The sequence below is a fragment of the Leptopilina heterotoma genome, unplaced genomic scaffold (genome assembly GCF_015476425.1).
Source record: "Leptopilina heterotoma isolate Lh14 unplaced genomic scaffold, ASM1547642v1 Lhet_57, whole genome shotgun sequence".
NCBI classification, from domain to species: Eukaryota; Metazoa; Arthropoda; class Insecta; order Hymenoptera; family Figitidae; genus Leptopilina; species Leptopilina heterotoma.
In genome coordinates, this window is record NW_025111127.1 from 235,210 (window position 1) to 257,162 (window position 21,953).

The 21,953-nt window shown below is 30.2% G+C and overlaps 1 protein-coding gene across 4 annotated transcripts in view; it reads right to left on the reverse strand.

The window, feature by feature from the left end:
• The window catches only part of LOC122508796 (uncharacterized threonine-rich GPI-anchored glycoprotein PJ4664.02-like), a 104,559-nt gene that overhangs the window by 28,009 nt on the left and 54,597 nt on the right, over positions 1-21,953 (reverse strand). The window contains exons 3-8 of one of the 4 annotated variants that reach the window (XM_043622346.1): positions 20,014-21,819; positions 16,510-16,563; positions 12,099-13,502; positions 6,917-7,066; positions 3,181-4,809; positions 1,168-2,154 (exon numbers count right to left, since the gene is read on the reverse strand). In XM_043622346.1, coding sequence (XP_043478281.1) covers positions 1,168-2,154; positions 3,181-4,809; positions 6,917-7,066; positions 12,099-13,502; positions 16,510-16,563; positions 20,014-21,819 — 6,030 coding nt within the window. Of the gene's footprint in view, positions 1-1,167; positions 4,810-6,916; positions 7,067-12,098; positions 13,503-16,509; positions 16,564-20,013; positions 21,820-21,953 lie in introns of all 4 variants that reach the window. The other 3 variants (XM_043622347.1, XM_043622345.1, XM_043622344.1) reach the window with 3 other exon arrangements.

Here is a 21,953-nt window from a genome sequence, read left to right on the forward strand (position 1 = left end):
TGGTAATTAATGGTTCGTCCAGAAAATGTGGGTTTTTTGTACCAATCAGTAATGAGTTGATTTCTTTAATTAATAATAACAAGAACATCCAAAAAATTAATAGTATTATTATTTTGTATTTCAAAAGTAAACTGTAATCTTTCGTCATAGCTGTTAAAAATATTAATCATTTCGTCAATTTTATCTTTCTGTATGCAAGTAATTATATCATCAACGTATCTATAATAAAAAGGAAGACGTACAAAATCTTAGTAATTGCTATAATCATTTTATAAGTGAAATGAAATATTCTTAATCTGTTTGATTTACCCAGACATTTCCTATATTTTGTTTACTGACACGGTCATTCACCTCACGTCAGTTAAATTATACTTCGTGAATTATACATTTTATTTACCAGTGTCCAATTGTAATCGCAACGACAAAGACGAGTGATAATATCATATAATAATTTTATAATTAATATAATTTAATAATTTAATTGAATACCTTTTAAATACCGCTTTGAAAACAGCAACCCCATAAACTCCCAAGTAGCATGTGTTTCAAATGAATCTGATCAATATTTGACAAAATTATCCGCCATATCGAATCGGCTTTTTTGAACTTTCAAAAACTGACACTGAATTCGTAATCAGCGACCCTAAAAACTCCCAAGTAATAAATTTCAAACGAGAAAGATTTTTTTATGGATAAGGATTCGAAAACGCTAAAGTGTTTTATATTCATGTTTGCAACCGAAACTTTTATTAGTGTACAGAACCTTTAGATTCTGCGCGAGTACAACTCGCATTTTTCCAATTTTTTATATTTTAAGTGAAGTTTCCACACTTGAAACCTTTGTGGTGACATATAAAAATTTCGTACCAATTGTATGTCTATGCCATACAAAATGAGATTAGTTAAATTAAAATTTAAAATCGCTGAGTAGCACTTTAGAAAGTTTACTTGTAAGTAGAAATTGATAATAAAAGTTCATTCAAATGCAAATTGTTTCTTGCAAATTCGAGAAAATAATGGTTGAGAAATATGAATTAAAAATTCCGCGTTATTTTATGGAAACTAAAAAACTAATAAGTTACTGAGACATTGCTGAATAATAAAAAATATTTTTTAAAAAGTCACGATGATCTTTTTGACTAATTAATACTGAGTGGAGTAGTGTACCATTGTCTGAGTGGTGCTAACACCGCTATCAACTGTTGGGGGAACAGGGCTGGTTGTTCCAATGGGGTCGATGGCATTACCAGACAGTCCATTGTCAACATCATTGGTACCGACGAGACTAATCTGCTTTTCCAAGGTGGCTACTGGACTACTGTTAGAGAGAGCAGCATTCTGATTACGGGAACTTTGGTTAGCCTGGATATCAGTAAATGCGGATAGACTTGGCCGGTTAGTAGTAGAGGTGGTTGTACTAAGCGAGAAAACAACTTCAACCGGGTTGCTGGGAGGATCCGGTATTACCGTTCCATTGGGGAACTTGCGAACAAGTCTTCCATCAGGATAAATTCCAAAGATGACGTATGGGCTGTCAACGTTCCTTGCGTCAATCAAATTGTCCTCTGGTCGCTTTCGCACTATTGTCTTATTTGGATAGATTCCATAGATCAAGTAGTCCCTCAGTGGAGCTGTTGTTGACGAACTAGAGCTAAATCTTGGAGCCGGGGTGATTCTTAATCCACCAAAACGTCCCGCATACGGAGTTATCATCGCAGGACCTGAAGCTGCTCCAGGGTTCGACACTGGTGTTGCGTCAATACTCAAGAGTTTTGAGGATGATAAAGTTGCTGTTGTTGATGGACTGGAGGTGGATGTCGGGAAATTACCACCATTACTGTTCGTAGGAGGTAGAGTGGTACCAACATTACTTGAAGGAGAAAGAGTGGTTCCAATATTGTTCAGAGGAGAGGAAGTTGTTTCAATAGGTAAATAAGTGGTTTCAAAATTGTTTAAAGAAGAAGTGGTGGTACCAAAACTGGTGGGTAATAATCTTGTGGATGGTGTGGTTGTTGGTAAATTATAATTGAAACTGGTTGGTAGTAACCTGGTGGAAAGAGTGGTAGGATTTCTAGATAAATATGGAAAATCCAAGAGGTTTGAAGTGATCAAGTTGGGTCGTGCCGTCGTTTGGGCAGTTGCTGGCGAAGAATCCTGGAAACGTGTAAGCATATTTGGAATAACAGTCTCTGGATTTGAAAAAGAATCAAGGGTCGTGATGAGTGAACCAATGGTTGTTTCTAAAGGCGTATTAGGAGTTGTTTCCTCAACCATTTGGATCAGCTCGGTAGAAGTGGGGGTTAGTGTGATTTCTTGGGTTCCCATATCCAGTGCTGATGATGCTGTGGGTGCTTTAGTTACAAGATCTGACAACATTACATATAAGTCTAAGGTACTAGAGGTTTGCAACTGAGGTGATTTTGTGCTACGTGATTCAATACTTTGTTCGTTTGGTACTACAGGTGCAAAGGTCTGTGGTGCATCATTAGTCTGTGAGTCTAAGATTAGTGATGGATAATTTATGCTGGTTGTCTCAGGATTATCTGTACGAGGCGTTTGTTTAATTAATCGAGAAAGGGTGTCAGAAATGGGCGCAAGGGTCGTGTCAATATCTACCGCAGTCGTTCTTTCGGTAGTTTGGTTTCTATCAGTATTGTCAAGAAAACCACCTAGAAGTGAAGGCATTTTATCTACATTTGCCCGACTTTGAGGAGTTTTTGACATTAGCACAGGCTTCGTATCATTTGGGGATTTGGAGGAAAGCTTTGTTGCAACGTTCATTAGGCGCGAGAGTAGTTCGTTATCAAAGGGTATATCACTATCACCGTCATTGATCCAAGATTGAGTCATATTCATAAATTCGTCTTTACCGATGTTGAGCTTGACCTGATTTGCCAGAGATGATGAAAAATCAAGAAACGTTTGTCCGGCAGGACTGATATTCTCGTTTAAGCTCTCATCAACATTCAATAGATTTTTAGATTCCGTAATAGCACTTTTAAAAGTGGTTTGATCTATTAATGACGCAGGAGCACTAGTCACATCACTTCTTGGATCATAAGCGGTTTCTTTAATTCTTGCAGGTATAGCGGAATTAGTGGTTAGGATCCCTAGCGGTGTTGTCAATTCGTTTAATAAATTTGGTTCAATCATTGTAGTTGTCTCAATATTCTCCATTACCTGGCTTTTTATAGTTGGATTACCCAACTGCGCCAGGGTATCCAAAAAAGACTGCAACTTAGGGAATCGAGGAAATCCTCCCATTGGAATGAATGTGGAGGGAATGATTGTTGGCGTCGACAATGTCCTTGCAGTTGTTGACGATGTCATCAATGGCCTTGATGATAATGATGTAGTTGTCAATTCTGTTGAGCTTGGCGTCGACAATGTCCTTACAGTGGTTGACGATGTCATCAATGGTCTTGATGTGGTTGGCAATTCTGTTGATGTTGTAGTCGTAAATGGAATTTCAGTTGTTGAGGTTCGAGTAGTAGTCGAATATTCTGTAGTGGATGATGCTGTTGTTGATTGAACCGTAGTTGTAGATGATAATTCTGTTGTGAATGGTACTCCAATTGTTGATGACGATATTTCTGTAAATGATTTTTCAGCCAATGGCATTCCTGTTGTTGTTGCAATTTCTCCTGATGAAGTTTCTGTTATTGTTAGTGGTACTTCTGTTGATGCATAATTCTCAAAAAAATTTCCTCTAACATCAATACCAATAACACTATCCGTGGTACTTAATATACCATCATTGAATATAGGTATTTCAGTTGAAAAATAGCCATTATCTATTGCAGAATTCCTAGCTGGATTTATTGTTGAAGCTGAACCCAAAAAATCATTTTTCTCTTCATAATTTGTCAATTTTTGAAAGGTTTCTTCTCCAGGAATTGCTTTAGAACTTGATGTAGCATAAAGAGCTTCATCATTTAAAGATAAAAATTTAGAAAATGGAGATTCAGTTGGAGATTGTGGTGTAGAATTAGAAATGGTTTCCAAACCAGAGTCAGAGAGAGATTCAGAATTAGAAGTGAATTGAGATTCAGAATTTTTAATATCTTCAGAAGCAGAGTCTGTTGTAGATTCAAATGAAGAGTTAGAAATAGATGCAGTTGTGGTTTCAAATCCAGTATCTGCAGAAAGTTCAGGTTTTACAGGGGTTACAATAAATACATTAGTATCGGTAGTGGAAGATGCTTCAGTAGCTGTAGAAATTTCCTGGCTAGTGCTTATTGTTGTTATTTGAACTTCTGAAATAGGATTATTAGTACTGGTTGCAAGATTGGGACTGAATTCTAGATCTTCAATATCATTGTTGGAAAAATTAGGAATGTTAGAAAAATTCGTTACTTCCTCGGCTTCTGCACTTGTCATTCTTATAGTCGTGGTAGCGGCTTGAATTCGATTGTTCACATCCAAAAAAGTACTTACGTCGGCAAGGGGTGGATTTAACTCAGATGAGGAGATTGTCTCAAAAGTGGATGGTGTTTTCAAATTTGTTGTGGGTGTTTCAGAAGTTGGGGTAGCCTCGGGTGTTGGGGGGATTTCATCTGAAGGGGTAATGGAGTTTGGTTTAGCGGTTGTTACTGCTACTGTTATTGGTTCTATGTCATTGTTAGAACTGTTCGTGCCGTTGGGGTCGTTATCGTTAAGTCTGTCTACCTGGGCAACTCGTCCGAGTTGCTGTAAGTTAGTCTTAAGTTGTTCGTCGGTGATGGAAGCCGACTCCAAAGCCTGATAGAAGGTAACAACCTTAGGTTCTCCATTACTTGAGACTTCAATTGGTGGTGACGACCCGGAATTCTGTAAACATAAAAGACATGCATCGTGCGTGCTGTACAACATGCGTACAATTGTGCTGATTACATCTTTACACGAATCAATTATACTGTTCTTCCATTCAGCTTGGAGTATGTGATATATTTACTTGGAAAAACTGTTAGTCCCATTTCTATACAAAAGAAATTCAATAATGACAGAAAATTTAAAATGAGAAAGCATATACTATTTCAAGGTTTATCCTAAAGCTACTTAAAGGAGAAAGGGTGTGTAGCCGGATAAATATGGAAAAATTGACCCGCACGTATTTTATTCATACTTTTACCAAACATTCTTACCCACTTAAATATAATTTTCTGTCAACTAAAAATTGTGTGTTTTGTGGGATAATGTGTTACAAAAATGGTTAAGTTCCAAAATTGTAAAAGAATAATATGGGCTGCTGAGGGAGGGCGTGAGATAGAGATACTTGGGTCAGAATTTCTCAAACGGATCACTTAAAAAAATTGTTTTTCATGGAAAATAATTTTTTTTAATCCTTGTAGAGTAAAGTTACCTTTTTGGTAACAACAACAACGGTGATCCGTTTGAGAAATTCTAACCCAGTTCTGAGTTAGAAGAAAAGCGCATGAAAGAGCTTGATCGAGTGTTAGGTTTTATGTTTAACGACTGTTGTAGCGGTGCCTATCGATGACATGTACTAAATAAGTATGTATGAATTGAAATGTATATGTGACAAGGACAGTTAAAGGGGACCTACGAGTCGAAAAAATCAATTTTTACTTTTTTATCGATTCTTATAATAAACGGACTACTCTTTCCAACGCAATAAACCGCAGCTTTCTAGCTGCATTAGTTTTCTCACAATTTCACTTCAAAGTTAGGTACTTTGGAATAGCGCGGTCTTTGACGATTTGTAATGAATGAATGGAATGATAGAGAACTCGAGGAGAGAACTGGTCAGTCAATTATTACATTTGAAACCTATAACACCAAATATCAGTTTTATTTATGTAGTAAAAGTAAATTTTAATTCAATAATTAGAATTCTTGAAAATTAATTATATAACATAATATCTATAAAGTGACATGTTGGACATTGATAAAAATATTATAGTTTGTAATAATAATCATATTGATATTTATAATATTGATTTTCGATGATTGATTTTTAATGAAACGCTTTGAGGTTTTTATTTGATTTTAAAGAACTGTTTATGAAAATAACCTTCTAATATATAAATAGTAGAGTTCGTTTATACTGAGATGTACGGGACCAAAAGTTTAACGTTTCTGTTGGCTTAAATTTCAAAGGCTGGTCAAATTTATCCGCGTCAGTTACCTTAACAATTCGAAAAAAGACTAATTTATGGAAAACATAATGTTAAACTATTTTTAATTCTGATGTGGAAAAACGATGTAGATATATTTATAATTTTGTTATAAATTGTTATATATATACATAGATCAATTGAGTAGCTACTCAATATTCAACAACTGGACTAGTGCGAAATCAAATTCTCTAATGTCAGTCAAGTGTCAGTGAGTGCCTCTGGGTATTCACTGCTACCCGACTGGTATAAATGCGTGCTTTCAGTCTTTTGGCTAGTTCTTGCATGCACATTGAGAGAGAAGATAGTTAGGATAACCGTATTTCGAAGGTAATTTTAGTTAATAAATTTACTGCATCTAATTTGTTGGTTGGCATTACAATGTTTATTATTAACCTAGTTTGATTTAACTATTTTGTTAGTCTATCTATTTAATAAGTCACGTTACTAACTAAATGGCTGTAGAATACCTAACTACCTAAATAGTTTAAATATCTGCAATTATTTTGCTTATGTTATAGAAATTGTATTTACAAATCCTGTAATTATAAATAATTAAATATTTTTTTGATATTACCATAATGCGCTAAACAAATGTAAGTTAAATTTAATTTTTATTATTTGTTAAAATTAAAAAATAGTGCAACAACATAGTGAAACTGATAAAGATGTTTAGCATGCGCATTTTGTTGGAAACTTTTTAAAGATTTATGAATAGTGAGAACAAATGAATTGGCATAATTATCGGGTGGGAAAATAAGAAGTTGGATTAGTCACAAACTTTCTATTAATTTTCTTACCTCGATTGGCGTAAATGGTGTAGTAGAGCTTGTAATCTTCGGAACAGCAGATTGAGAAATTGATGGATTTCTTACGAAAAGTTCGGCGCCCTTATATCTTGCACTAAATCTTGGAGGAGATCCATTTGGCGTTATCCTGACAGCTGTATTCTAGTAATTAATAAATAAAATTCTAATCATTTTCGTACAATTTTACATTTTTTGAAAATTTTAAAATGTATTATACAATCTTTAATAAAATTTATTTTAGATAATAAAAATTATTTTTAAATTTATTGTATATGTTACCGGCAAAACCCGAAGACCAGGCAGTTCTCGAATTGCCTAGGCGATTCGCGAAATGCCGAGACCGTTTTAGGCAAATTGGCAATTTGCCTAAAAAGAATTCGTCATTTTAGGCAAATTGAGAAATGGATTATCTGAGCCATTTATAGACAAAAGAAATAATCCAAATTTCCTTCATTACTCAATTATATTTCTTACTATTATTAGTATTTATACTGCGTCAAAACGCGTCAACCGTGAATAATTTTTTTTTAGATATTTGGAAAAGTCAAAACATAATTATAAACATCTGTAATTCACAACAAACCAAAAACACTTTAAACCGTTTTTTAAAATTTTTAATTTTAATACCTTTTTTTTATGATAACAAATTCTTGCATCATTTAAGAAAAAAAATTAATAACAAGAAAAATCCCATTTGCAGTGGGATTTTTTTACAATTTACTGTTCAAAAATATCTAAAGCTTACAATTTTTATTCGATTTCAGTGTTCTTTGTTTTAAATTAAAGAGGAATAAATTCGACTCAAATAGAAAAGAATGCCTCTTGGATCATTAAAATTGGTTAACAAGTTTTTTTCAATTAATTTTTAAAAAAAGTCTAAAAAATTTAATTGTTTATAATAATAACAAAAAAATTTTTTTTGTCAAATCCTTTGTTATAGTGTTTTTTTATATAAAACACTATAGGAAAAACAACATTTTAGCGAAAAATAAATTTTTTTAATATTAGGTGGCACGTTTCAAAAATTTTTACTCCAAATTAATAAACTTAGGATTATTCAAAAAATATAAGAATATAAGTTAAATCTACCCATACAATCCATTATTTAATCAATTTCTTAAATTGACTAAATAATTCGCGAAATGAAAAAGCCTTTTCAGGCAAATTGCTAATTTGCCTAAAACGGTCCCGGCATTTCGCGAACCGCCTAGTCAATTCTCGAAATGCCTAGGCAATTCGAGAACTGCCTGTAAATCTCTAGAAAATTCGGGTATTTCCTAAAATCTTAGGCATTTCGCAAAATGCCTGGTCTTCGGGTTTTGCCGGTAACATATAGAAGAAAAATATGTGTATGGTGGATTTCACGTCAGTTCAACACACTTATTTCCATGACTTGTTAGGATTTGGCTGTACTTTTGTAAATTTATTACTTTTATAGTGATAAACAACTCCACCAAATATTTTTTTTAAATTTTGAAAATTACAAAAAATATGGCATTTTCAAAATTTTTGTATTTTTTTTTGAAAGTGCTATAACTTTGGTTCTAATTAACCGATTTTGGATTTTAAAAACAGGATTTTTTTGGTTTTAAGTATATTTTAAGTTACAATTAATATAAAAAAAAAATTCAAAATTTTTTTTTTTTTGTAATTTTGAAAAATTAAAAATCCGTTTTGAAAAAACATCATCTTCGATTTTTTTCAAAATTTTACTAAATGTTAGGGCAAATATGCTTTACATGTCCTGTAAGTTTCATCTTGGGATCTCAAAGGGATTCGGAGTAAAAAAATATAACGTAACCACAAATTACGAACATATGGGGCAAAATTCCTCAAGTGCCTAGGTAAAACAATGAATTTTCTCTAAACTTTATTAAAATGGTACTATTATTAGTAGAAGTGTAAATATTAATTTTTTTTGAATTTGATAAAATATTTTTTGAGTTATAGAGTTTCAAAATTTTGATTTTTTTGAAAATATCTTTTTTTCGATTTAATATATTGATAAGTAAAATTAATCTAATTTAAAGTATGAATAGTGATTTTTAAAGGGGTTTTCACGGATTATAAGCTGGTGATGAAAAAAAGTTGTTTTCTTTCAATTTGACCTTGAAATTCAAGGTCAAATTCTCATTTTCAATATACATATCTCAAAATCGGTGTTTTTTATTTTTTTGTAACCTATCCCAATCGAAAGCTTACTTTTTTTCATATGAACCATGTAAAAATCAGAGTGGGACCATGGAACTTTTTGAAAAAATTAATTGTAAATCATCATTTTCTATGTAAAATAATGATAAATTATTATTTTCCTCAAAAATTCTCATGGTCCCACTCTGATTTTTACATGGCTCATAGAAAAAAAGTCACCAGTTTATAGCCCGTGAAAACCCTTTTAAAAATTACTATTCATACTTTAAATTTGATTAATTTTACTTATCAATATATTAAATCGAAAACAAAATATTTTTAAAAAATCAAAATTTTGAAACTCCATAACTCAAAAAATATTTTATCAAATTAAAAAAAAATTAATATTTACACTTCTACTAATAATAGTAACATTTTAGCAAAGTTTAGAGAAAATTCATTTTTTTACCTGGGCAGTTGAGGAATTTTGCCCCATATGTTCGTAATTTGTGGTTACGTTTTATTTTTTTACTCCGAATCCCTTTGAGATCCCAAGATGAAACTTACAGGACATGTAAAGCACATTTGCCCTAACATTTGGTAAAATTTAAAAAAAATCGAAGATGATGTTTTTTCAAAAACGGATTTTTAATTTTTCAAAATCCTGTTTTAAAAATCCAAAAACGGTTAATTAGAACCAAAGTTATAGCACTTTCAAAAAAAAAAAAAAATTTTTTGAAAATGCCATATTTTTTTTAATTTTCAAAATTTTGAAAAAATATTTGGTGGAGTTGTTTATCACTATAAAAGTAATAAATTTACAAAATTACAGCTAAATCCCAACAAGTCATAAAAATAAGTGTGTTAAACTGACGTGGAATCCACCATACATAAAAAGAATTTTATAAAAACATTTAAACCTAAAAAATTAATTAAATAAAAGGCCATTCATATACTACATAATACTCCAAGGGAGAAGGAAAATTCAAGCTACTTGCTATGATGTGCAGAAAAAATAGCACATTATAATAAAAATTAATGCCACGAATTGTAATAGATAGTATGTAAAATGCTCCCTGAAGATTACGTCGGATTTGCTTCAGATTGCTAATGGAATTTTCGATTCCAGATGAATTTCTATCGTAAATCAGATAGAATTCCAGTGAAATTTTGACGGAAAGTATTATCGGAATTCCGAGAGAATCTCCAAAGCGCACTTTCATTAGAATCTTTCCAACTTGCTACAGAAAATTACAAGTATAAAAGCATTGAAAATATATTTTTATGAAATATCATTGTGGCATGAACATTTCTTCATTTTATTACATAAATCTTTTTATAAAATGTAAATCCAATATAACATCGATAAAATAAAATAAACAACTAAAAATCCACTGCTTTTTAAACTATATTTTTCTCATCAAAACAATTTTCTGTAATAATTATTTTAAATTAAAAGGTCAATATACAGTGATTTTGGTTTCATATTTTATATAATTATAACTATTTAACAACTATTTTTGCCTTTAACAAAACATTAAAATTATGGATTTTTCCTAAACTTATTTTAATACTTTAAAATAATTAATCTGCAATAAAAAATGAAGCCCATTTAAAATTAAATTTCACCAAAAATGACTAAAACATTTTGAAAATTATTCTACTCCATGATTCATACATTTTTTTCCTTTTTCATGAAGAACGGAATTTTATCGAATGGACATTGGATCGAAAAACTATTGGTTTTAGAAGACACTGGGTCGAACCAACATTTGCTCAAAAAATCATTTAATATAAATGGTATTCAGTCGATAAGATATTTGATCTAAAAGACATTCGGTCTAAAAGACATTTGATCGAAAATTCATGTGATATTTTAATCTAAAAGATATTTAATTAAAAAATGAAAATGAGTAAAATTTATGAAATTTAATAATTTCTAAAAATTACCATTATAACCCTTCCTTAATTCAATTATTTTCTATTATTTTCAACTAAACTAAACTTCATCTCCAAATCAATTATCTATATTAATTTTAAACAATTTCCCGAAAGTTCTTCGTGAATTAAATTATTTATTAATTATAATAATTGTAACTGCCCATGTTTTTTTCTCAAGTTTATTTAGGTATAATATTTTCAAAAAATAAAAATAATCAAATTTTTGAACAATTTAAATTATAAATATGACCATGATTTCTCTGAAATTTTAACTAGTCCAAAAAGTAAATTTTTATTTGCTTTATTCGAAGATAATTAAATCTTAAAAAATTATGATAAAAAAAAATTCTAAGAATTAAGTAGTTTTTAAAAATATTTTTATGTGATTTCTCGAAAACAATTTAATTTCTTAAAAGAGTTTTTGTATTAATAAAAAACTAATTAATTTTTTGATGAATTTTAATGAAATATTTTGAACACGATTTTTTTCTCCAAAATGTTAAAAATAATTCTAAAATGTTTTTTTTATGTATTTGAATTTTTGGAAATATTTAATTAAAAGAACTGAAAATACTAAATTTAAAAAAATTAGAAGCTAATTTTCATTAATTTTCATTTTTAAATTTACGTTTAAAGATTTTTCATTAAATTTTTTTGAGAATTCAATTACTTTCAGAAAATTTGCAATTAAAATTTTTCAAAAATTCTAACAAAATACTTGAAAAAAAATTAATTATTTTCAGTTAAATATTACAAAATTTCAATTACAATTCAAAATTTTTTTAATTGTATATTTCGATGATTTTAATAAAAAAATGATTCAAAAATAATTTTTGAAAGATTTGTTTTTAATTTTTAAAAATAAGTGGAAAAATTCTTAATTTTCTAAATTTCTCTGATATAAAATTTTTTTTCCTGACATTTCCCTGACTTTACTGACATGTGGCTACTCTGATTTCAGAAACTTTTTTGAAAAATTTCCGGCAATCCTTCCACATGGAAATTTATCACAAATCACAATACTTTCTCCATTAGGAAGCAATGAATTATCATTAATTAAATTAAATAAATAATTATTCATATTAATTATTTTAAAACTTACGATATTTGTGGCATTATTGTAGATTCCGGAAAAAATGGGACTCCTGGCGCCCAAGGAGCCGAGTAAAGGCGCCACTGTGCTTCTAATTTGATCTAAAAGAGAAACATTTCCTGCAGTGACAAGGATATTCTTAGTGGGACTAAAGATATTGCCACTATTTCCAGTGAATGCATTGCCGTCTTGAAGGATCTGAAGAGACTGCTGCTGCACACTAGTGGAGTCATTAGATACCTTTACATTAACCGCAGGTTCCTGCGTTACCAGCTGTGGTGAAGGGCTACTCGAAACTTTAAACCTAGTTGCCTTCGGTGTTATTTCAATGCTGTTTGGCTCTACAGTCGACGATCTCAGCAAACTTAGAGGTACTTCCGAGTGTCTTCGATAGGTTGCGGTTCTTGATCGTGGATCAATCTTCTGAGAACTATTCATCTTTTCATCGCCACTAGTGGCGACACTAACATTTGCCGCAGAATTGATTTTAAAAGCTTGTACCTTCTTTCTGGAATATCTACTAGTAGGGCGGAAATTTTTTGCTGTTGTCTGTTCGTCTTTCAAATTTTTCGTTTTTAAAAGTCGTGTCTCATCGACACTGCTCCTGGAGAGATCATTAAATAATTTGGTCCTTAATTTCTTCGTTGATATCTCTTCCGAAATTGTCGTACTGACTGATTTTGTTACAGAGATGTAGTTTTTTATTGTGACCGGATTTTCAGTAGTTTCTCCAATTGTATTAAAATCTGTTGATTTAATTTGATTCGAAGGAGTAGTACCCCTATGAAATGAGACTTTTGAGCCTGATTTCGCTGTAGAAGCGTTTCTATATCGTGAAAGAAGTGGTTTTCTCGAAGGCAATAATTTTGATTTATTTTCATTTGTATTTTTCGATAAATGACGAATCAAAGTACTTTTAGGTTTCTGCGTTGTGGAAGAATATTCACTTGTCTTATTTCTTCTAGAAAACGATTTCCCCCTTCCTAAGGAATTATTCGACTCTACTCGATTTTCAATTTTTGATTTTGATCGTATATTGAAAGATGATCTAGTTTTTGAAGAATTTTCATTTTTTCTTATTCGTTCTGACGAACTTTCAATTGTTTTTTTTTCTTCTTTCACTGTAGAATTTCGTGATTTTGGTATAAAATTGCGTACTTTACTTGTTTCATGATTTTTTTTCGGTCTCGCTAATTTCGGTTTAACGACACTCTCTTGGCCTAATGTACTCTCGGTGTGAAGATCAGACAATTTGTTCTCCAATTTTTTCTCCTCATCAATATCCAAATGTTTCCTCTCGTTGATGGAATCGGTTTCCTCATCAAGCAACTCTGGTTTCACTAGTTTCCTAGCGTTTTCCAATTTCATTCGGGACCTCGCGGAAAATAGTGATGTTGTTGCTTTCTTGTTGCCCTGAAAAGGTCGTCGAACAACCTTTTTATGAACAAGACTGAATTTATTTTGACTCGGCTGAGACTTTTTTCAGTTTTGAGTCAATTTATAGAAAGGAAGAAAACAAGTCCAAAAGTATCCCAAAGCATGATAGAAAGAGTTAATAGAATCCAATCGTGCTTATTAAATTTTGCAAAAGTAATAAAAATAATATTTAGTAATCAATATTATAAAAGTTCATGCAAAAAAAAATTAAAAAGATAATCAAAGGTTCATGCAAAAGAAACTAAAGAAATAGAAAAATATATAAAAATTATCTTGATATCTAATCGGATTTATTTTTACTTTTCTTTTTTTATATTCTGTTCTAATTGATTTCATTGGCAATTTTTAAAATTATTTTTAAAATGATCGGTTGTTCGGTATCGCCTTCATTTGAAGAACTTCAGTAAATAGGCGGTCCAATTAATGATGACGTTCTTAATGATCTCGAACCACGATCGCATTGCAGATGACAGTAACTGAAAGTTTAATGACGCCTTTTTAAGGTTTAAAGAGACAGAATTCCGAATCGACAGATAAAAATAAATCTGTTGTCAATTTTTAGTTTGCACGCTATTTTTTACTTTTCGAAATCGTCACATTTTGTAACAGTAAAATATAATTTTCTAAAACCTAATTTTCTCCCAATTATATAAAACCTCCTATTTATTGAAAGGTAATAAATTACAAATTAAAAAGTCAATGATATATTATTTATAATAGCATAGAATCGAAAAGAATAATTTTTGAAAGAAATTTAACGAAATTATTGATATTGATTCATTACTACCTACTTAATTATTTTCTAGTAATGATATATATTTTATTCTAAAATTACGACATTTGATTTCCGTTTAATTTTCAAGAATGAGCTCTCGATATTGACTAATAAGAAATTTCTATAGAAATTCTTTTCTAAAGATTATAATAAACAGATCTATGTCACCAAAAGCCATCATTAACGGGAGAATCGAGTATATGAAAGTTAGACAATCAACTTTCGTTAATTACTAATTGCAATTACAAGTCATTTATAACGGTACAGGAAATTTTTCATTAAAAAATATAGTATTACCATTTTTTCTTTGTAGGGGTATTTTTGATGTTTTATGACGTTTCTAGCGTTAGACAATGTTTACATTAATTTTTTTTCACATAAAATTTTATATTTAAATTTCTCTGTCAGAAAATTTTTGCCAAGTTGTGTATATTCATCAAGAAATATTTTCTAAATTTGCTTGGTATAATAATAATACATATGAAAAAATAAATTCAAGATATGTTACGCGCCATTTACTTAACATGGCGCGTAACACCTTATAGCATCAAGACCCTCAATTGTTGATAAATAAATAAGTTAAGAAAGGTATATGAACATTAATTATTAAAGTAGTAAAAAGTTAAATATAAAAAATTATTCTTGATACAAAATATATGAGAAGAACAAAATTAAAATTTTCTCTACCATATGGAAACATTTTTGAAGTTAATTTGAAGTAAAACATTTTTGTATTAGTACTGAAATAAACTATCAAAGAATTTAGTAAATTTCCAGAGTCATAAGTTTCTGTACTCTTTGCTGTGACATTAATGAGATATTTTAATTATTCATGATCTTTTTGTATGTATAATAATATCTGATCCAATTTACGCGAATCGCGTTCAGTTACCACGCCTTCGCTCAAGGTTTTACTTTCTCCTTTACGAGAAACCCAAAAATAAGAACAGTTGGCCAGCGAAATTAACCGGTTCGCGAATCCCTCACGGAATATTATGAAATCTATCACATGTGAAATTTTATTTCCAAGAAGTATTTTTGAAAAAGAACAATAAACAAAAAATACAGGACTTTCCTTTTGATTGAGTAAGATTTTCGAGAGAATAAAGGAGAATAAGCATCAAGCACGATGTCAATGTTCTCCAGATGTCGTAATATGGGAAGTCAATGACATCGAATGCATTTTTGGTCAGTTTCAATATTTCGACATACATACTATTTAAACCGTATTTGGCAGTTATTATCTCTTTGACCATGAATTGGAATTTTCCGCATTTTTATTTCCTGTTACTTCAGCAGGCGCCCGTAAATTTTGTAATAAACATGTAGAAGGAAAAATTATTTTTTGTCTTGATGTAAAATAATAAAAATTTGTTTTTATTTTCATATTTTATCAAAAAGAATTTAGATGTCTTATTTTGACTTTAGTGAAAAGAATAGAATTTCGGAAATTCTTCAAATAATACTCACAAACGAAATCAGAAAAAATATTTCTTTTTTAAAATTAGAAAATTCCAATTATAGTTTATTGATAGAGAGTGAGGCTTTTGTTGCATGCAAATAGAAAAAACAATAGTTGCCTTCTAGAGAAATGGAAAAATTGCGGAGAAAGAGGGAAGCAATTGACAATTATATATTTTATAGCATAGCACAGAATGAAAGGGAAAGTTTTCTATACCCAGGAAAAAGTTTTTCGTCAAAAATATTCCATTAACCAGTTGTTCAAAGTTTAATGATTTTTTGAAAATAGAAAATCCCTTTGACACTTTTTTCCGAGATATGCACATGTTATTTATAAAGTATTTACAAACCCTATAATAAGTAAGTTAGCAATAAAAAATTAAAACTAACAAGTGCCCAAACATCAAAATTCATAGAATTGCAGAAAACAGATAATGAAATTTCTTGAAATATTTTAAACTATTGTATTTATAATATTGTAATAAATATTTCATTATTCTTTTTTAATTATGGAAATTTATAATTATATGATAATTTTGTATAAATGTTATATTTTACATTATTAATTTTAATAAAATGCTTTTGCTAATAAAAATAATAAAAGTAAAATAATTGTTTTTTAATTATAAAATTTAAATAAGTTTCATGGTGATAAAATTTTAAGAAAATTGGAAATGAATTTAAAAGACTTTAAAATTTTAGTGGAATTATTTTTTTATGCATATGTGAAAAAGATATATAACATACTTGCAATGGTGAGTTTGGAGTTGGTTTTGCCGCAGACGCTGAACCCGAATTTTTCTGAAATGATATTTTCTTTCTACTTAATATTTATGAACATTTAAAAATAATGTAATAAATAAATACAATATATATAATTGCATGAAAATTGAAAAATAAATATTAGATGCAGAGAAAACAACTAAGTTAAATAAAAATATTTAGTTTAAATATTTCATCAAAACTAAGTGACATTCGTCTAATTTATTGTACGAAAAAATTTATTATTGATTTACTATAAAAATTAACAAATTTAGATTTATTTAGTTAAAGAATTAATTGTAGTTAACCCTTTAACTCCCAAATGTACAAAATTTTGGCATGAAGTTTAAGGACATATTTCGGTACTTAAAAATCAATAGACAAATTCATCAATCAACATTTCTTATGTTTTCATATGCGTTCTATCCAATGGCGTTATAAAAAAAATTAAAAAGTCCGTAGTAGTATAAGCAAGTAAAAAGTGCCCCCTCTTGGATTAGGTCCATATTTAGAAAATAACTTTGACCTATTATGAGACTTATTTTCACCAAGTTTCAACTCGAAAAAAAATTTTGCTTTTGAGTTATACAATTTTTTTTAAAAATTCAAAAAAATTCAAAAATTTTTTTTCCCTCCAAAATGGCTGAACCGATTTTCAAGAAACAATTTTTTTTGTACAATACAATATAAACAGTTGATAAAAAAAAATTGTCGACCAAATTCAAACAAAAAAACTCAGTATAAAGTCAGTAAAAAAAAAAAAATTTTTTTAATTTTTTTAAAAAAACATTTTTTTTATTGAAATTTTTTTTGCACCACCGCCATTTTTTTTACATAAGATAATAGTCATTTCAAAAGTAACATATATTTTTTGCAAGATGTTTGAAAGGGTACTTCATATTTTAAAAAATAAAAAACCAATTTTTGGCCCCTAAATAGTACATATAAACGAGGGTCCAACATTTTTTAAAATTAAATTAAAAATTAATTAATACTTAAATTAAATTTCTAAAAAAGTTAATAATATATGCCTGTTTATTGTATATATTGATTTTTTAGTATGTACAAGGTTAATTAAAAAAGTAAATGGACGTACACTACCGTCGGGAATTACCGGTACGGCTGCACGCGCACGGCCCAAAAACAGGTCAATCTTGAAAACACAATTTTTTTGTAAATACACTGAGAAAACTATTTATTTGATTGAAAAATTTTTTGTTTAAATCAAACTTAAAATATCTTTGCTATACAGTCAAACAAATTTAAGTTTAATTCAAACATATTTTTTGGTTCATTTATAGAAATAATATATTCAATTGAAACATAATTTATGGTTGATTTTAAATTATTTCTAATCAACATTTAACTTTAGATCAAACATAACATTTTTAAACATATTTTTTTTTTAACCAAAACAGAAAATATATTTGAATTAAACACAATTATTCAAACAAATATTATTTTTGAATCAAAGCAGTAGATATTTTCTATATATGTATATTGGGATCTCACGAACCGAATAAGATTTTTAAATTCTTTTGGTCTTAAGTTAAAGATAAAACTTAAATCTAAGTAAATTTCAAATTTTTTCTACAATTTTTAAAAAATATGCCAATGTTGAAAAAACTTCAAAAAAACATTTTTTTTTGTAAATTTTTTTGAAAAGTTAACTAAAATATCAATATTTACAATAAACAGGCATATATTATCAACTGTTTAGAAATTTAATTTAAGTATTAATTAATTTTTAATTTAATTTTAAAAAATGTTGGCCCCTCGTTTATGTGTAGGTACTATTTAGGGGCCAAAAATTGGTTTTTTATTTTTTAAAGTATGAAGTACCCTTTCAATCATCTTGCAAAAATATATGTTACTTTTGAAATGACTATTATCTTATGTAAAAAAAATGGCGGTGGTGCAAAAAAAATTTCAATAAAAAAAATGTTTTTTTAAAAAAATTAAAAAAAATTTTTTTTTACTGACTTTATACTGACTTTTTTTGTTTGAATTTGGTCGACAATTTTTTTTTATCAACTGTTTATATTGTATTGTACAAAAAAAATTGTTTCATGAAAATCGGTTTAGCCATTTTGGAGGGAAAAAAAATTTTTGAATTTTTTTGAATTGTTCAAAAAAATTGTATAACTCAAAAGCAAAATTTTTTTTCGAGTTGAAACTTGGTGAAAATAAGTCTCATAATAGGTCAAAATTATTCTCTAAATATGGACCCAATCCAAGAGGGGGCACTTTTTACATGCTTATACTGCTACGGCCTTTATAAACAAAAAAGTTATTAAAGTTTTTAATAAAAAAAGTCCGATTTTTTTCAAATTTTTGTTTAATTTTCAATTTTTTCTACTACAAAATAGCAGAAAACTAATTTCAAATTATACAAATAACGTGACAAAAATATATAAGCTACAAGATAGGACTATAGAGAAAATTAAAAATTAAAATGGCGGCTAAAAAATGGAGTCTGAAGTTCAAATTTTTTTGCAAAATTTCACCCGAAAGTACGAAATAGTTAAAAGTGTTTAGATTAGCTTAAAACTTGTTACTCGGGGGTTTTAGGGGTCGCTGATCACGAATATGAAGTCCAATTTTCAAAATTCAAAATGGCGGGTCCAATATGGCGGACATTTTTTTCAAAATTGATCAAATTCGATTGAAATTGGTAACTTGAGGGTTGTTAGGGTCACTGATTACGAATCTAAAGTCCAATTTTCAAAATTCAAAATGGCGGACAATTTTTTCAAAATTGATCAAATTCGCTTGAAACTGTATACTCGGGGATTTTCAGGATCGCTGATTACGAATCTGAAATCAATTTTTCAAAATTAAAAATGACTGATTCAATATGACAGAAAAATTTTCAAAATAAATCGAATTATTTTTTTATTTTGTCTCCTGCCATAGTGGATCAGCTATTCAGTTTCAAGCCATTATAATTAATTTTTTATTTTGTCCTCTGCCATATATTGGATCCGCCATTTTAACTTTTAAAAAACTAATGTCAGATTCGTAGTCAGTGACCCTAAGAACCCACAAGTTACCAATTTCAATCGAATTCGATCAATTTTGAAAAAATTGTCCGCCATATTAGATCCGCCATTTTGAATTTTGAAAATTGGACTTTAGATTCGTGATCAGCGACTCCTAAAACCCCCGAGTAACAAGTTTTAAGCTAATCTAAACACTTTTAACAATTTCGTACTTTCGGGTGAAATTTTGCAAAAAAATTTGAACTTCAGACTCCATTTTTGAGCCGCTATTTTAATTTTTAATTTTCTCTGTAGTCCTATCTTGTAGCTTATATATTTTTGTCACATTATTTGTATCATTTGAAATTATTTTTCTGCTATTTCGTAGTAGAAAAAATTGAAAATTAAACAAAAATTTGAAAAAAATCGGACTTTTTACTAATAAATAAAAATTAGTTAAAAGAAAATAAAATAAAATCACTAATTTATGTAGACATAATAAACTTACCAACTGAGCTAATTTTGCCTTAAAGTCTGGAGGATAATTTTCGTTATCAAGATTTTCTTGTTTAACCGAAGCAAGAGATTCGCCAGGAGTTTTTACAAAAGTTTTATTGCCTCTTCTACCCGGAGGTTTGCTCACTGAAGCGGAAGTTGTGGCGATTTCCTCTTCCAATGTCACCAGCGATGATTCAGCTCCGGTATACGGTCTCCTGTGCAATGACCACCCAGGATTTCCTCTCGCCTGCGACTCTTGTGGATTCGTTGTTACTCTCTGCGGAACTTCTGTGGTTGTTATTGTTCCTACAGTTGATACCGTCGAAGGATCAGGTAATGGTCTTCTGCCCCTGAATCCAAGGCCATGATTGTAAAAGTCCTCCTTGGAGGCTGTTCGCCTCGAAGTACCAGTTCGCGTCCTCGATCTCGTTGTTCCTTCACTTTCTCTCCTAGAAGCTCTTGAGGAGGTCGTTGTTGACAAGACCCTATTGCTCGGAGCACCTGTGGTTGCTGATTTCGAGCTTGCTGTCTGAACATTGGCAGTTAACCCGGAATCGGAATCAGATCTTCCAGAGGAAGCTGTAATTTCTGGAAAAACTGTCACTATGTCCTGTGATAATGTTGTTTGTTCAACCCTCGGTCTGGTTCTAGATCGCTTTCTTGAATCAACTTCCTGGGTTCTTGATCTCGAATCTCGACCTCCATTCCTTCTCTCGAGAACTGCACTAGTAGTGCTTGGGGTTTTTGAATCTCGAGAATTTGCTTGTGCATCCTGTGAAGTAAATCTTCCCCTGGATCTAGAATCTGCATCACTAATTCTGGATTTTATTTCCGAACTTCTCAGTTTGATGGTATCAACCTCGTCTTTGGAGAATCTATACTCATTTCGTCTATTAAAATCCGTTTGTTCGGTTCCTAATTGTTCTGATGACCTTGAAGAGCCTCTTCTTGAATTACTTTTATTGGATTCGTCAGTTCGGATATTTTCTGCAAAAGACGTTTTTCCCCTTGAACGAGATCCTCTATCTGATTTCCTAAAATCAGTCTCTTCTGAAATGGTAGACGGAGTCGATGGTGCTGATCTGCGAGTGACCTCGAGAATCGCAGGAACGTTAATATTTTCCGATTCAGCCGGTAATGGATCCCGTTTTGTAAGATCGTGAGTTTTTCTCGTAGCATTTTTGGTTCTAGAATCACTTTTAATTTCAGATTTCAAATCATCAATATGATCATCACTTCTTCTCGATGCAAATCTTTTGGAAGCCGAAATTTCACTTCTTAATTCGCGTTGAGTAAAAGCAGTTTGAATTTTTCTTCCGGTTCTTGATCTGGTTTCATTCGAGTTGCCTGGTGCGGAAAAAACTGACGGGCCATTTTTATCTAAAAAAGCTTTTTTCACTTGATCTGATGGGACGCTTCGACTCGATTGACGAGATACTTTTTGAAATTTTGCAGCTTCTGGTGCTTCTTGTCTTGAACCGGTTGATTGTCTTCCACCTTTTTTATTGAAAATCGCTTTTGGAGTTGTACTAATTAAATCAATTGAGGAAGATGTACTTCGGTTTTTATCAATGGATTTCTTGGGATCGAATTTTCGATTTCTGGAATTTGATTCAACTTTTGTGGATTTTAATGTCCTTTCCGGCACAATGGAAGAAGTGGGAAATCCATTGGCTTTTTGATTCGATACTCCTCGTCTGTTTGATGGTTTTCGAATGGAAATTGGATCAAGAGTGGTTTCAATTGTTTTCGCAGTTTGAGTATTGAATCTCGAACTCCCCCGGCTCCTTGGTGCTGGTAGCCTCGGTTCGTCGACCTATAAAATACAAAGCAAAAAATGTATGACATTAAAATTAATAATCTTATTTAACTATAAATATACATTTATTAATAAATACATTCAAGAACGTTAACTAACAAATAAAAATTTTATTTTTAATTCACTTATGG